Source organism: Sorghum bicolor, chromosome 4, assembly GCF_000003195.3.
Source record: "Sorghum bicolor cultivar BTx623 chromosome 4, Sorghum_bicolor_NCBIv3, whole genome shotgun sequence".
NCBI lineage: Eukaryota > Viridiplantae > Streptophyta > Magnoliopsida > Poales > Poaceae > Sorghum > Sorghum bicolor.
In genome coordinates, this window is record NC_012873.2 from 55008188 (window position 1) to 55023252 (window position 15065).

General features: G+C 42.6%; 1 protein-coding gene and 1 pseudogene across 1 annotated transcript; one reads left to right on the forward strand and one right to left on the reverse strand.

Annotated features, from left to right (window-relative positions):
• Positions 500-5534, reverse strand: LOC8055439 (armadillo repeat-containing protein LFR). The gene is made up of 8 exons (XM_002454055.2): positions 5212-5534; positions 3600-3769; positions 2648-2781; positions 2299-2549; positions 1679-1784; positions 1454-1592; positions 1181-1308; positions 500-1082 (listed from the first exon to the last, which is right to left on the reverse strand). Exons 1-8 carry the CDS (start codon positions 5393-5395, stop codon positions 821-823), a joined length of 1374 nt encoding a protein of 457 aa, XP_002454100.1. The 5' UTR covers positions 5396-5534; the 3' UTR covers positions 500-820.
• LOC8055440 lies at positions 8039-8855 on the forward strand (annotated as a pseudogene).

Consider the following 15065-nt stretch of genomic DNA (forward strand, 5'->3'; position numbering starts at 1 on the left):
TGCTAGCAATTCGGGATTTGGAAATCGTGTGGTTCGTCAAGAACAAAAGACAAGGGGATTGCAAATCCTGCTTCATTGTGAATTGATGATCATGTCTTTGCTTGCCTTACGACCTGTTGCGAGAAGGAGAGACTTGGTTGGGACGAAACTGCAGCAGCCTTTCCGGCATTTGCAAAGGATGGGAGCCAAAAAGGCGTGATCCGGAGTGAAAAGGGCTGCCAACTTGCTCTGCCTAATTTACGTTTCGCCTTTTGCTTGGGAACTTTGCCACATGTGCTAGCAAGTTTGCCGCAAACTGCGAAAGGCATCACGTAACGTTGCTGTTCAAACTGAAGTTTCCATTTCGAGCTCGAATATTTCCAGAGCTGTCACGTCTGTGTTAAGCAGAGATAAGCTATCTTTTGCAGGGGATCAGAACAGTACTCATTCACTACCATTGCAATTAACATGAGAGAACCTACCTCGGCACGTGGAGCGCTGAGCTTCAGCACGAAGCAAATTATCAGACTTTAATACTTTATGAACGCTGCAAAACCAGCCTGAGGCATCTGATTCCAACAAATACATAGCAGCTACATGCTACTCGTATTTTCTACCAAACATTCCAGACCACAAGTGCTAACACAAACAGATAGAAGAGTCATGAAAGAAACTATCCAGATTCGGCCAGGTTGCCAAGCTGCAAGCCTGCAACTCCATACAGCAAAGAGCCTGTTACATAGAGTCAGGGCTCAGGAACATAATACATGGTCAACGAAGTACCTACATTACATGTCATCTAGTCTAGATTCCAACAACATATTACAGCAATTGTGTTGCATCAGTTTATGTTTCCCCAGATGGCCTGCCCCGAGGTCACTTTGTTGCTTGGCCTTGCTGTCAATTCATATAGGATCCGAGCAAATGTGTCCGAGTATTTCCCTTCTGATGTCAGGATCTCAGCAAAAGTGTTCTCATGCACAAGGAGATGCATCCTGTTTTGAGGCTCAGAGACAAGGCTCTCCAGTATCATCGACGTCTTCCTGCAGACCTCAGGCACCGGATGCGGCGTCTTCACGATCTTTAGGAGTCTATCGACAGCCCTGGTTCAATTGACATCGAAATGGTAAATTTTACAGACTGTAATGCCCCTTCTCTGATATTAGGATGCTTTGTCTAATTGTATGAAGTAGACATTTACCATCGCTCACTGGCAAGCTTGAGCCTGCAATCCATATTCACTTCGGCTACATTGTAGAGTGCACTAACAGCAGCAGCCTGTGCATCATATGCTGGTACACTCAATAGGTCAACTAGTCGTTTGTATATCTGCATCAAGTAAACCAATGTAAGTACGACACCTAAAGAGCTGAGAAACAGATAGCTTTATTCAAATCCATCTGCATACCATAATGGTACAACAGTAAATACTACTAAATGCAAAGAGTGATCCAAATTCCAAAAATACATTTACCTGTGGAATGACAGGAAGAAGAAATGGCTCATTGTCTGGATTTATTATCAGACGGCCAATCAATTCAGCAGCGGCACAGTGCCATGGCTTCACGGAAGAAGAAAGCATACCCATTATGGCATGAACTGCACCTTTCTCACTATCTTGGCAAAGAGCAGGCAAATGAGTAAACCTCAAGATAGAAATGAATCGGTAAAGAATAATGCACTTCTAGACTCATCTTACGTCATTTTAATGAACGATGGCTTTGATGAGCTGAAGATCCTCAGGTCCAACACAGGTGCTAAATTGACAAGGGTCTCCACCATGTTTGTTATGAGCTCGTCATCTTCTGTTCAATGACAAATACCAGTACAACTTGAGTTCTCAATTATGTATTAAAGTCTGTCGGAAAAAATAGCTGGAGATATGTCACATAGCCCCAGGATAAATAGCTCACTCAAGTTACAGCAGATAGTCGAATAGGAGTACAAACATACCAAAAAAACATATAACTTTCACATCATCAATATTTTGCAGAGTTAGACCAAACACAAAGTTAAAATAGGAACCATAAATAGCCAGTTTCTTTGCCAAGCTTGTGGAGAACTGAGCAATAGCTCGGTTGCAGAGCCTCCTGCCTGGCAGACTGGCACCTTAAGACAAAGCCAAGGGAAAGTCACCCCGTGGGGATTTTTCGCAGATTAATAAACAACCTAGATGGAGCATATGCAGGTAATAATTGGACAAAACATAAACTGCAGAAAACTTGAAGAGCCAAACACATTCACATAGCCTCATTTGATCATCACCAAGTTAACCTATAAACCAAAAAAACAAAGACACAGGACTATTTCAATATTTACCTCTATTCTGGTCCTCTAAGCAATGAAATATTGACTCCAAGCAATGCCTATGTTGAACCATGATAATCTCATTTTCTGGCATAAAAGAGAAATTGCGGATTATATTGGAGGCTGCAATAGCGCACTGCTGCCTTTCTGCCCTCCCTTCATCATCATTGTTAAACAAGCCATCCTCATCAAACCAAAAGCTTGCAGCGCGCTTCTTCGTGACACTGGAGTCTTCCGTCTTTGATTGATCATTATTAGAGGTACTGTAATTAACACATTTTATAGAGCATAAGTATGGCAGCAAGTGCCATGGATACTGAGATGAGTTGTCAGGATCTTGGTAAGACTAGTAACAACATACGTGGCAGTGTCAGAGTAGACTTTTTCCATGTTCTCCTGGCCAAAGCCCGAGAGTGTTGTGTTGGCACCCAAAGTTCTTACTCTGGGTGGTTTCAGATGGTCCTTAGGCATTGAAATATCTCTCCATTCATCAATCTGCACAAAATATCAAAGCATAAGACAGAATGCAAAAGAAAAATGATGGTAGCTTCTTTTAGAGGAGATACCCTGGCACATTAGTATGTTATTACTTAGCTAGAATTTAATTTGGTATAAGAAACATATGAATAAGATGAGATGAGAAAGTGCTTGGGTGACCCAGTAATAATTGGACCTCTTCTGACTTTATTAGGAAGAAGCTTATTGTTAGCTATCAACAAGACAGACTCTTCCACAGTTAAATCTATCTGACGCATTCCCTCTTTCTCTCCCTCTCTCATCTCCATGTAAATGATGTGACTGCCACATGACAAAAAAAAATGTTGTCGCTACAAAATCACCAAAAAATACCTAAACTCGTCCGAGGGCATGGTTTACACCTGTTTTATATGATTCTGGACAAAAAAGGGTGAACCCTTGTAGGATATGGGGAGAACTCTAGGCAGCCTTATCTTTGATCTCTTTTTTTTGCAACATGTAGGATAAAATTTAGAACAAGTGAAGGTTTGGGATTTGGGAATCATTAGATGACCTTTTTTCCTTTGTATTATGGCTACAAACCTACAGTGGGCAATGGTGCATTGGTGCCATATCATAGTATGCATGAGGTCATTACCACTTTCTTCAATGTTTCATGTTGAACGGTGATGCTAACTTGATTAAATCTAGTTCAAATGCATCCTAATGCAAATAAAACTAGCACTCATTAACTCCTTAGCCAGACAGGACAAAGATTATGACAAAAAAATTAAAAAAGGAAATTGCATGGTTTAGTAAAAGATACATCAAACTGGAAAGTAAAAAGGGAGACATACAACTTGAAGAAGAGCATCTAGGAGCCCAGGAACTTTAGCAAGAGGTGTTGTATCACGTCGTTGGTCGTCTTTCTCCTTAAATGAGAGTACTGTAAGGGCATTCAGTGCCCACAGTATCTCTGACTTCAACCCACTTTGCAATGCAAGGACAATTCTTTTGTTGTTCTGATCTGTCAAATAGCCAATCCTGGAAACCGTTATTACAATATGATTACTTGTGCAGTTTAAGCACATGATGAAGAACATGAGATATCATCTCTAACAAACGGGATAAAACAAGAGGACAATATAGACTCTATGCATCTTAAATATAGAGAGCAGGATCACAAAAGAAGGTGGTCATAATTGTAGCATGCCATGATTTGTCAGCTGTACAGAATAGCTGTTTCCATGGGAAAATAAAAACATGTACACACATTATAAATCTGTATAGTAAAAGTGCTTGGCTGCTTGCACCTACATACACTTTCAAGCAAGGATATGTGCACAAGTATAAAAATATCTAAGTCCAATCTTAGTCATCACATAGAAACTCAGCTCTCATTGATAGGGCTCCAATTCACAGCACCACACCAGATATGGAATTTGTCAACCAAATTAAAGTGGTTTAGATATTTATATTTACTCTAGAATAGAAACACGATGATACAATACAACCAAGTAGTCTCAGTGTATTCCAGTTCCAGTTTCATGTATTTTAGAGCAAGGAATACCCAACCTCAACAACTCCTGGAGCTGGAGCTGTGCCATAAAGGTTTGGCAGCCATGCAACAGAAATCATTACAGCTAACTTGGCTTGCAACACAATTCAAACTGGAAATGAAGCATATTACAAACTTCTAAGAATAAAAAAGAAATGGAACTGAAAAAAAAAAAGTCTAAACTGGATATTAAGGCCAGATTCAAAGTCGTTTGGAACTCTATAACCTAATCCAGGCCTGAATTATGTGTCTAAGTATTGGAGGTGGAGCAGTGGTCTGAAAGATAGCCCGTTAGTGTTCTATTGTATCACACTGATTTGATAAAGGGTTCAGTTGTGGGGTCAAACTTTTATCATTATGTGCAAACTTTGCTACTCTGCGGACTGTTTCAAGAGTATGAGCTGGGATCTGAAGGGAGCAGAAAGTTAAGCTAAATTAAATGGTAAATGCACTGTTTTAGTTTGCATGACTGTGATGGTTAAGATTTTATTTGACAGTCTACACAATAACACAACGGTTTTGCAGTAATACCTCAGCATAGTGGCTTTGCCAACATAAGACAACATGACAATGATGTTGTTTCTGAGAAAACAACAAACCACAACAAACTGACCCCAGATCCCCCCATAAAACGTGCACTCAGATGCGAAAATCTTGGACCCCAACGCATTATGCCTCCAATGTCAATACCAAGCACATAAAAATTAAACTGACGTCTCCAGCTCCAGCTGAAAGAGAGGATTATTCAAAGTCTAAAGCCCCCAATTTGCATCTGACAACTCTACCCTAAGGAACAGAGGCAAGAGCAATAATTCAGAGTACCTACCAACACCCCAGTTCATCAGTCTCCATGCCCTAGAAACCCATATAGGCTCAGATGAACTGCAGAAGCAGACGAATGGGCGAATTACCTGACAGGGCTGATAGGACTTGGAGGGACGGCCCAACCAGCGCGGCGGACGCACCCGGGTCGACGACCGCAGCCGCCGCGGCAGCGGCCGCGGCTCCGCCGCCGGTGGTGCTCCCGAACGGGCGGCCGCGCTTCGCCGGCGTGCCTCCACCGGTCCCACCAGACTTGCCTGACTGCTTCTGCATAGCTAGGGTTTTGGAGCTCGGAGCTTGGAGGCGGAGTGATCGAAAACGTCGTGGTCGGAGCTCGGAATTGGGTGGGCAGTTGGGCACTGGCGCACCGCGACGGAGGCAGACAAGGGTGGCCGCAGGATCTTTACTCGGATGGTGGAGATTGAACGGACTGCTTGCCGTTGCTCTACAGATCTGGCTATTCAGGTCGGCCCGATGGCAGTCCCAACTCCAAACCTAAAGTCTGTTTTTTTCCTTAATAGGTAAATGTCCGTGCGTTGCTACGGGAATCTTAAAATTTTCAATACAATTTAACACAATAAAAGTAGAAAAAAATAGCAGGTTAAGAGCTTAAATTTTCAACACAATAAGAGTATCAAAAAGTAGTAGATCAAAATAAAGACAAATAATTTTTTAACTTGCTTGGCAACATAATGTTTTGATCCACATTTAAATAAATAAATGTCAAATTTATTAACAATATCAAAATAAGCGTATGATAGATAAATCCTCCACTCTCTTTCATTGTCTTATCCCCGTTATGCAGGTAAGATATTCTCGTATGAATAGAGGACTAACGCGCCACTGTGAATTCCCATCATATGCCAATGCCCGTATATTGCTATGGGTGAAATCTTATATTAATTCAGTTTATTGCTCCAATAAAAAATTTTCAAAAAGATGTTGACGTCAATAATGAAGATAAAGCGATATATGATTTATTTTTGCATCACCGGTATAAGTGGAAATGAAATATTAATCAAACTTAACTATACAAGGCATGCATATCAACAAAATGCAGCATTGTTGAAATGCGCGTACGTTTGCAACGGGGAGATATAATGCTATGATAATATGAATATGAATGTGTGTTGTATTGTTATCAGAAAAAAATAATACTTCGAGCATGACGGTTCTCGGAAGTTTGGAGTTCAAAGGGCAATAATACAATATACAACTCAACACCGGTATCACAATGCTCAACTCAAACAACAACAGAGTGAACCGAGAAGGAAATATTGTAATTTAACACAAAGGATAATGGTGCATGCAGTGAAAGTCTCCCGTCTCCTCCACGGTTGAGTCCTAACCCTTGCAAGTTGCAAGTGGTAATACTCCCATGCAGTCTTCAAAGTATCAATTGCCTTTATAATCCCACATCCAACCTTGATTATGTCACTACCCTATAGTTTATCATCTGAACTGCAAATCCAAGATGCAAGTGACATGGTGTATCAGATAATACAAAGGTTATAGAAAAAAAATAATAGCTCAAATCCTTTTGAGCGCTAAAGGCAAGAGAACCTACAACTGAACCATAAATCAAAATTTGGACATAAGAGATGGTAGCAAAAATCCTGAATATGCCAGAGATGCTGTGCAACAAGATTCTAATTTTATTATGAAAATGGTGAATAGTACGAAATGCAGTAAATGCTGGAGACAAGCAGCTAACCCCTACTGCTATTGCCGGATCTGTTGATAGTTGGTTACTGAAATTCAGAGAAAGCGAAAGCTTACTATAGCATGTCCAACAACGGTCGGATGCACCTGGAAACCTCCCCCATTAGACATGCTGAAAATCAACGTAGATGGTGCTTTTGCCCAAGCTAACAGAAAGGGGGCTAGGGCTTCATATAATGTTATGATCATACAAGTGATGGTGTTCTAGCAGGTGCAGGCAATGTATCGGCTCATCAAGGCAAGGACTTAGTATTGGTTCATCACACAGTTTTGCAGTGAAGTGAGTCACTGCTTCTAATAGCTTGTCATGCTCTAATCTGAATTTTCTCTCTAAGCAAATGTTTTTCTCTGAAACTTATCTCAAAACAAAGGTCTGAAGATCCAATTTTCTCCCTAGAATCTAAATAACGTCCATTCACATTCTTTCATAACTATATTAGGACTTGTTGTTTATCTGATGAAACTAAAAATTCTGAACATTGTCCAGTAACCCAAAACAATGGATCAATTTCAGTACATGTAGTTTATCTGCTAATTAATTCAACAATTCAATATGAGATGAGATCCGTCATGCTGGAGCTTGGTGTAGTGTAGTGTAGGCAGAGAGATAGATTCATATGAGATGAGATCGATAAGTACTCCAAGTTCAAGATAGGATGATTATTAGTCAGTATACATACCACAGGCTCATAGCTTAAACGCAGGCGCACCAACCTTTCGATGTGAGGGCGAGGCTCCAGCTGCAGTTGCAGCTTCAGGTTCAGGTTCAGGTTCAGGTAGGGAGAAACCCATGGCAGCGGCAGCTGCGCGCACCGGCACCAGCCTTTCCACAGCTTTCCTTTCTTTTCGGCTGTTGCTGCCACCGTGGAGGGTCCACCTCCCGTTACTTTCTCCTCCCTCCCATTCATTATTACCAACCAACTAACCCATCACCCATCATGAGGATTGACGATTGAGGAAGAGGAAACATCTCGCACAGCACAGCACAGCACAACAGTAGAATACGGCAAATCTGCATCTCCGGCTCCAAGCTTGTGTTTCTCCTGCTGCTTTGCGCCATGGTGCTGCCGACAGGCATATCCTCTGCAAAGATCCATGGTAAAATCAATCAATATCGAATCTCAGAGTCCTACTTGGTTGTGCTCAAATTGATTTGCCAGCGCTTGTGCTTTGTGCTTGCTCAAATTGATGGCGATGGCGGTCGTGGCAAGGAACCCAACCAACAACCTTGTGGCCCTCATCAACGGCAGGAGGGCGGTGAGCAAGCTGCCTGCGCTGTGCAACAGCAGGGGCCTCGGGTGCATGACGCTGCAGTACATCTCCGAGTGCATGTCCACGGGCCCGCCGCCGCCTGCAGCAGCGGCAACAGCAACACGGTGGTGTGCCAGCCTCCCGAGACACACATCACGGAGGTCTTCGCCGCCAACTGCGGCGTGGAGCTCCCCACGGTGGACGTCATCTCCGGCTGCCACAAGGACCGCGATGGACCGGAGGATGCGCTGCAGGCCGTGCTGGCAGCAGCCACCGGCAACAGCAGCACCAATGCCACCCAGGCAGCCGCGCTGGCGGTGATCCGCGGCAAGGAGCACACCCAGGTGGGCGCCGGCTTCGATCGGGCGCACCGCCGCAGACCCTTCTTCTGGTGCCTCTTCTTCAGCAGCGGCAGCGCCAACTCCACCTTCCTGCTTCAGCGCTCCAGATCGACCCTCGTGCAACGCCGCGCCGCCGCGCGCCGGACACCTCGCAGTCACGCACAGAGAAGGGGAGTGGGCGATGGGTGAGAGGAAGCTAGACACAGATAGCCGGCTCACTATTGTTGGGCGAGGGAGAGTTGAGAAGGAGGTTGGAGCGAGGGAGAGCTGGGGAGTCGCGCCGTTGAGTCCTGGAGGGAGACGCGGGGAGTCAGGTGCGGGGACGGGGCGGGGCGAGGCGAAGGAGCGTTGTGGACGATTGCTTTTGCTATGTATTAGTTGTAGAGATTTGATAAATTTTAACTTCAATTGGCTAATAACTCATAGCTGAAAGTACTCTTTACTGATTTGTTATGAGAGAAAAACACTATTGAATAGCTGGCAGATTCGGCAGATAAGCTTAAGCGAACAGACTTGAGTCGATAGTCGTGCATTTTTAGCAATTTTGCAAACTTGTAGTCTTCTTTCTTGAGTGATTTTCATCAGTTTAGGAGATTAATGGCCGCAAGGACCAATGCCCAGGGTGTATGTGTGGAGATCCCACATATATAAAATCAACAAGAGTTTGATTATCAATAAATAGCATCACCTTCTGAGTATAGGTTGCAGCGCTTCTCAGCAACTATTCACTGAGAAAGTCATAGCTGAAATTACTATTCGCTGATTGTTGTAAGGTAAAACACTGCTTAATGGCTAGCAGATTTGGCAGATAAACTCAAGCGAACAGGCACGTAAGTCAGGGGGTTCATTCGCTTCTGCTTGATAGTCATTGCGGCAGTGGTAGTAGTTATCACTATAGTAGTATCGATGTCTGGACTAGCGGTCCTGACGCTAACAAGTAAATTTGTGTCTGCGTGCCCATTTACCCAGATGGTGATGCAAGAAGGACACGAGATGTTTATACTGGTTCAGGCCGGATGTGCCCTACGTCTAGTGTGATGAGGAGATTCGTGTTATCTTGCGCCTGAAGTGCTCGTAGTAGGGGTTATAAGCTGGCTACAAGAGAGAGTACGTCGCAGGTCTCGACTTTGTGTGTTCTAGTGGGATTGTCTATGTGTGTGTTGTTCCCCCTTGAATGGGACCCTGCCTCCCCTTTTATAGTCTCAAGGGGAGACAGAGGTTACATATGTTAGTGCTATGGTACCACGGCCTTAGTTCGAGGCATGAGTTAAGGTATGGCGTTATGAAGTGACGGTGAGGTGCTTCATTCTTGATGCTGTAGTTGATTGTGATCGTGGTATGGGTGCTCCCGTTGTTGTAGTGTTAGTGCGGAGCCATGTCGGTTCAAGGGACAAGATGTTTTGACCCTTGTTCATTCTCCTATGTTGAGTTCTAAGGCTCTTTCCCTTCGGTTTAGGGGGCTCTGTTGAAGTCGTGGCTACAACGGCTAGGATTGACCCACCCATTACCCCTGACGCGACTGTACGCATAGTGACAGGGACAGGTGGCATAGTTTCGGTCATGTCCTGTACCGTGCGACGTGGGTGGGGACGTGTCTTGCATCTTATCCACCGTACTGTGGTGCTTGGCGTATCTGAGAAGCCTCGAGCACTTCGTTGGGAGTGGGGCGCCCGAGGCTGGACTCGAGCGAGACAGAGAATACCCAAGGCTTCGGTTAGACCTCGGGCGAGATGAAAGTTGCACGAGGCTTGGCCTCGGGTGAGACGGACATCGTCCTATAAAAATCTGAGGCTTAGTTTGGTTTTTATTGGGGTGCCTTTCCACTGACCCATTTGCCCTTATTGTTATTTAATTTTGAAAAGAAGATTAGGGTGCTCATGACCTCAATTTGAGTACCCTAGTTTATGATATCCAATAAGTAGATAACAGTTTTTGGGTCAAAACCACGGCCATAGTTAGCGTTAAAGTGCATTTAAACAGACCACTAGTTTCTATACCGATGAATGTTTTCTTCAAAAGTAACCTAATTTCTATAGTATTACCAAGGCCATATTTGATATAACTTATAAGCTGCCTATTGTTACAAAAGGTTGAGATTAAAACTAAACTGTATGTATTTTTAACGTTTTTTCTGACTATATTTTTCTCCATGCACAACACTCTTTTGTACTAAAAAGTAGAAGCTGAGTCCGACCAATTTATTTGTAGCTACTCTTTTGCTTTATTTGTACAGATTCTCGTAGAAACATTTTTTTTATTGCTATACCCAACAGTGCCTAAGAGCATCTCCAACAGTTTTACAATTTATTTTTGACTAAACATAGAGTTTGTTAAGTCTTAAATTAATATAGTGAGAAGAAAAAAAGTTTACCTCCAATGGTTTGACAAAATTGACTTGGCAAAACCCAAAGTGTGGACCTAGCGATTATTTTTTCAGGCGAAAATTTTCTTCGCGTCATCAACTCGGTCGTGCGTCTTTCTTCGCGCGCTATTCCTGGCGCCGCCGCCTTCCAGTTCCCAGTCGTGTGTGCACTTGAAGGAAGAGAATAGATCAAGGTGGAGATTGCATGCAGCCGCCAGGGCTTCTTGGAATGCAGTTAGCGTACTAGAAGATCAGGGCGACGGAGACGGCTTTAGCCAGGTCGGGCTAAATCAGCTAGCCACCGGGGGTTGCTGTTGTTGTACTCTATAGCGTCGTCGCCATATCCTCGTCCTGGACGAAATCCATGTTGCCGACGACTCCACCAAGCAGGCTTGCGCTGCGGAACCGAAAGATCGCGGCCTCCAACTTTCCACGGGAAGAAAACGGCGGCGGCAGGGAAACCACACGTGGGGAAGGAAAACACGCAGGGTTATACGATGCCAAGCGCAATACACGGTTGGCATATATGCCAAACCTAGCCAGGAATTTACCAAGTTAACAAAAATGCAAAGCTCATTTGCCAAACCATTGAATATAAATTTTTAAGACTTTTTTGCAAAAACAAAAATAAAAAGCCGATTTGCAAAATCGTTAGAGATGCTCTAAGGCCTTGTTCAGTTCTAGAAAATTTTTGATTTTGGCTACTATAGCATTTTCATTTGTATTTGATAAATTTTATCTAATCATGGACTAACTAGGCTCAAAAGATTTATCTTATAAATTACAGGCAAATATGTAATTATATTTTGTTTTCATCTATATTTAATGCTTCATATATACGTCCAAAGATTTAATGTGACGGAAAATCTGCAAAAGTTTTGGGAACTACCTAAGTCAGGCCTTGTTCAGTTTGGGAAATTTTTTGGATTTTGACACTGTATCACTTTCGTTTTTATTTGACAAACATTGTCCAATCATGGAGTAACTAGACTCAAAATATTCATCTCGCGATTTACAGATAAACTGTACAATTAGTTTTTGGTTTCATATATATTTAACGCACCATGCATGTGCCGCAAGATTCGATGTGATGGGGAATCTTGAAAATTTTTGGTAACTGCCTCAATGGATTCACTCGTAGTACTATCTACAGTGCAGTCAGGATGGTTGGGTTGTGCATTGTATGTTTGTTGTTAGTAAAAAAACATTAACTAAAGAAAAAAAAAAGAGCTTGGTGAGAGGAGGTCAGTGAGTGAACCAAACTGTAGCTGTGTGAACAAGGCCTCAAACAAAGCCTCACCAGGCCCTCCTGCCCTCCAGTGGCTGGAGTGACAGGCGCGCGCCACCGGGCCTGGCAGCGCTCGTCGAGGCTGCGTTCCTTTCTAAACTGGGTTGCTGTGCCTTCGATTACCGGTACGGCACTACTAGAGAGCGTGGACAATAACGTGGTTTTTTTAATTTTTATTTATTTACGTGATGGCCATGCACGAGAGCAGTCTAGGCACAGGAGGGCCCATCACGCAAAAAATCTCGTGCCTTCCTGTTTGGCCTTCTTTGTTGAAAAAAAATTATGGTTTTTCTCCCTCGACTATCACAAAAGTTTTATTTTTCTCCCTCAACTCTAAAATCGGATAAACCACCTCCCTCAATTTTTTAAACCGTGTATTTTAGCTCTCTAGAGTGGTTTAGAGTGGTTTCGAAGGAGGCTACAGTAAAGGGTGGTTTTGCAACAGTAATGATGGTTTTATCTTTTTTTTAACTATTTCAACTGAATTTTCAAAAATCATAGTAAATCACTAAAAAATATATAATAGAAAATTTAATTTTTTTTGGACTCCACATAAGTAGATCTACATAATAAACATATAATATGGTATGTTTTAGTATAAAGTTTTAGCTATAAAGGGTTTGTCTTTTTATTTTTAATTTCTTTTGGCTAAATATTTGAAAAATCATAGTGAATTACAGGAAAAATATAAAATAGAAAATATAATTTTGTTAGACTCTACATGAGCATATTTACACAATAAATATATAATGTGGTATACTTTAGTATAAATTTTTTGTTGTACCTCTAGATCTATGCTTTTCTGTAATTAATTGAAATATTTCATAGTTGTAGCTTTTGTAGTTATTTTGTCGGACTAAAGCATACATATATTATATGTTTATTGTGTATATATACTCACGTGGACTCCAAAAAATTAGATTTTCTATTTTTTATGATTTACTATAATTTTTCAAAGATTAAGCCAAATAAATAAAAAAAGAAAAAAATACTAAACCTTTATAGCAATAACTTTGTGTTAAAGTATACCGTATTATATGTTTACTGTATAGATCTACTTACGTGGAGTCTAAAAAAATTAGATTTTCATTTTATGATTTACTATGATTTTTTAAAGATTTAGCCGAAATAATTAAAAAGAAAAAAGACAAAACCAGCATCACTGTAAGAAAACCACCATTCACTATAGCAAAACCGACTTCGAAACCGCTCCAGGGAGGTAAAATATACAGTTTGAAAAAGTTAAGGGAGGTGGTTTGTCCGGTTTTAAAGTTGAGGAAAAGCCGAATTTTATAAAAGTTGAGGGAGTCTCAAGTTACCGGCAAAAACCCAACATCGACTGTACGCATGCGCAGGCCAGCAGGACAGAGAACTCAATGTGGCATGCGTCGATCACAGGCACCGCGCCTCACGGGCGGGTCCGTGAAGCCGCCTTGGCCAAGAAAGGTGCCAAGAAACAGAGGTGGTTGTGAGCATCCACTGGTGTCAAGAACCCTGCTTGAATTAGCATTCTTAGGGGATGTTTAAGACCGCTCCACGAACTCTGCTTCACAAACTGCATTGTGGAGTAGCTCCACAAAAAACTGAAGTTTATGGAGCAGCTCTTTAGATGCTCTTACAACTCCACTCCTTTTTTTTTTGTTGAACTGGGTTCGTGGAACTGAAACCGTTTAGCTAAAAAATATGAAGCGGAGCTGAAAAATGTGGAGCAGAGCAGTCCCAAACACCCCTTTAACTTCACAAAAAGTAATTCTGGAGTGATGCACTTTCAGGATCAACACGATGTCCAACCAAGCTTTGCGGCCGGGCATTCATAGACCATGGCAGTATGGCACTATATTCCCTTACCCGATGTGAGATCATGTAAATACAGCTTACGAACTGATGATAGATAATTAGCGATTAGCCGATTATGATCTCTGTTCGAGATGTGAAAACTAGAAGAGTGCAGAACCATCAGTAGTTTTATACCTTTCCAAAGTTTGGGCATGTATATATCACTTCTCCATCCATTCAGAAGTACAACCAAGACGAAAATGGTGACAGCACTTAGTTACAAGTTTTTGGATTGCCTGGTGTATACTCTGCACAATGAATTAATCATAATGAATTGGTGAAAAAATGTTCAGACACCAAGATAAACTGCTTAGGAAAATTTTATTTGAACACAAACCTTCCATACAGGTAGGGCAGACATCCTCAACTTCTGAAGCTAGACAGCTCATAGCTGCTACTACATATAAACTTTTGCAGACAAAACTCCAATAGTCGATTCAGAACGATGGACCTTATATTCATCCTCATTTTCAGTGTTGCATCACTGAATAAGATTTTTTCATAGTATCACCAAATTACTAAATCTACGTTTGCATGTATGTTGAAGTAAAGAACAAAAAAAAGAGTTGGTGAGAGGGGTTAGTGAGTGAACCAGAACAACCACACGGGACTAATCCCGCATGGAAACCCAAGGAGATGTACTAATAGGCCTATAAATGATGGACACTAGAGCCCAGCATCTAGGAGGCCTCCAAAATGCTGGGGAACCTAGGCCCGACCTATCGCCGTTTCGGCGGCGAGCTCCACAGGCCAATTGCCCGTGTCGAAGACACGGTTGAGCTCTGGCTCCAACTCACAACCCAGGCTGAGGCCCAAATATCAATTCATTCCATTTCGATTCATGTTCCTCCCGCAGCTGGCCCAGCACTTTGTCACTGCACCAACTCTTTTGCCCTCCAGTGGCTGGAGTGACAGGCCCGCGCCACCGGACCTGGCGGCGCGCGCTCGCGCTGCGTTCCATTTTAAGCTGGGTTGCTAAGCTTTCGATTAGCGGTATGGCACTAAAGGAGGGCGGAGAACCCCTGTTTGAACGCGGTTTTCTTTTCGTGATGGTCATGCATGCACTCGAGAGCAGTCAGTCAGCAGGCAGAGGACGCATGAGAGATCCCGTGCTTTGCTGCATGCATGTTCGGCTTTCTCTGT

Bases quoted from the DNA above. Each gene is read 5' to 3' on its own strand.
- LOC8055439 (XM_002454055.2), bottom strand. From the start codon at position 5,395: ATGCAGAAGCAGTCAGGCAAGTCTGGTGGGACCGGTGGAGGCACGCCG. The intron at 3,770-5,211 runs GTAATTCGCCCA...GCTATTTGACAG, and splicing joins AGTCCTATCAGCCCTGTCAG to ATCAGAACAACAAAAGAATT. The intron at 1,309-1,453 runs GTAAATGTATTT...TACTTGATGCAG, and splicing joins TTCTTCCTGTCATTCCACAG to ATATACAAACGACTAGTTGA.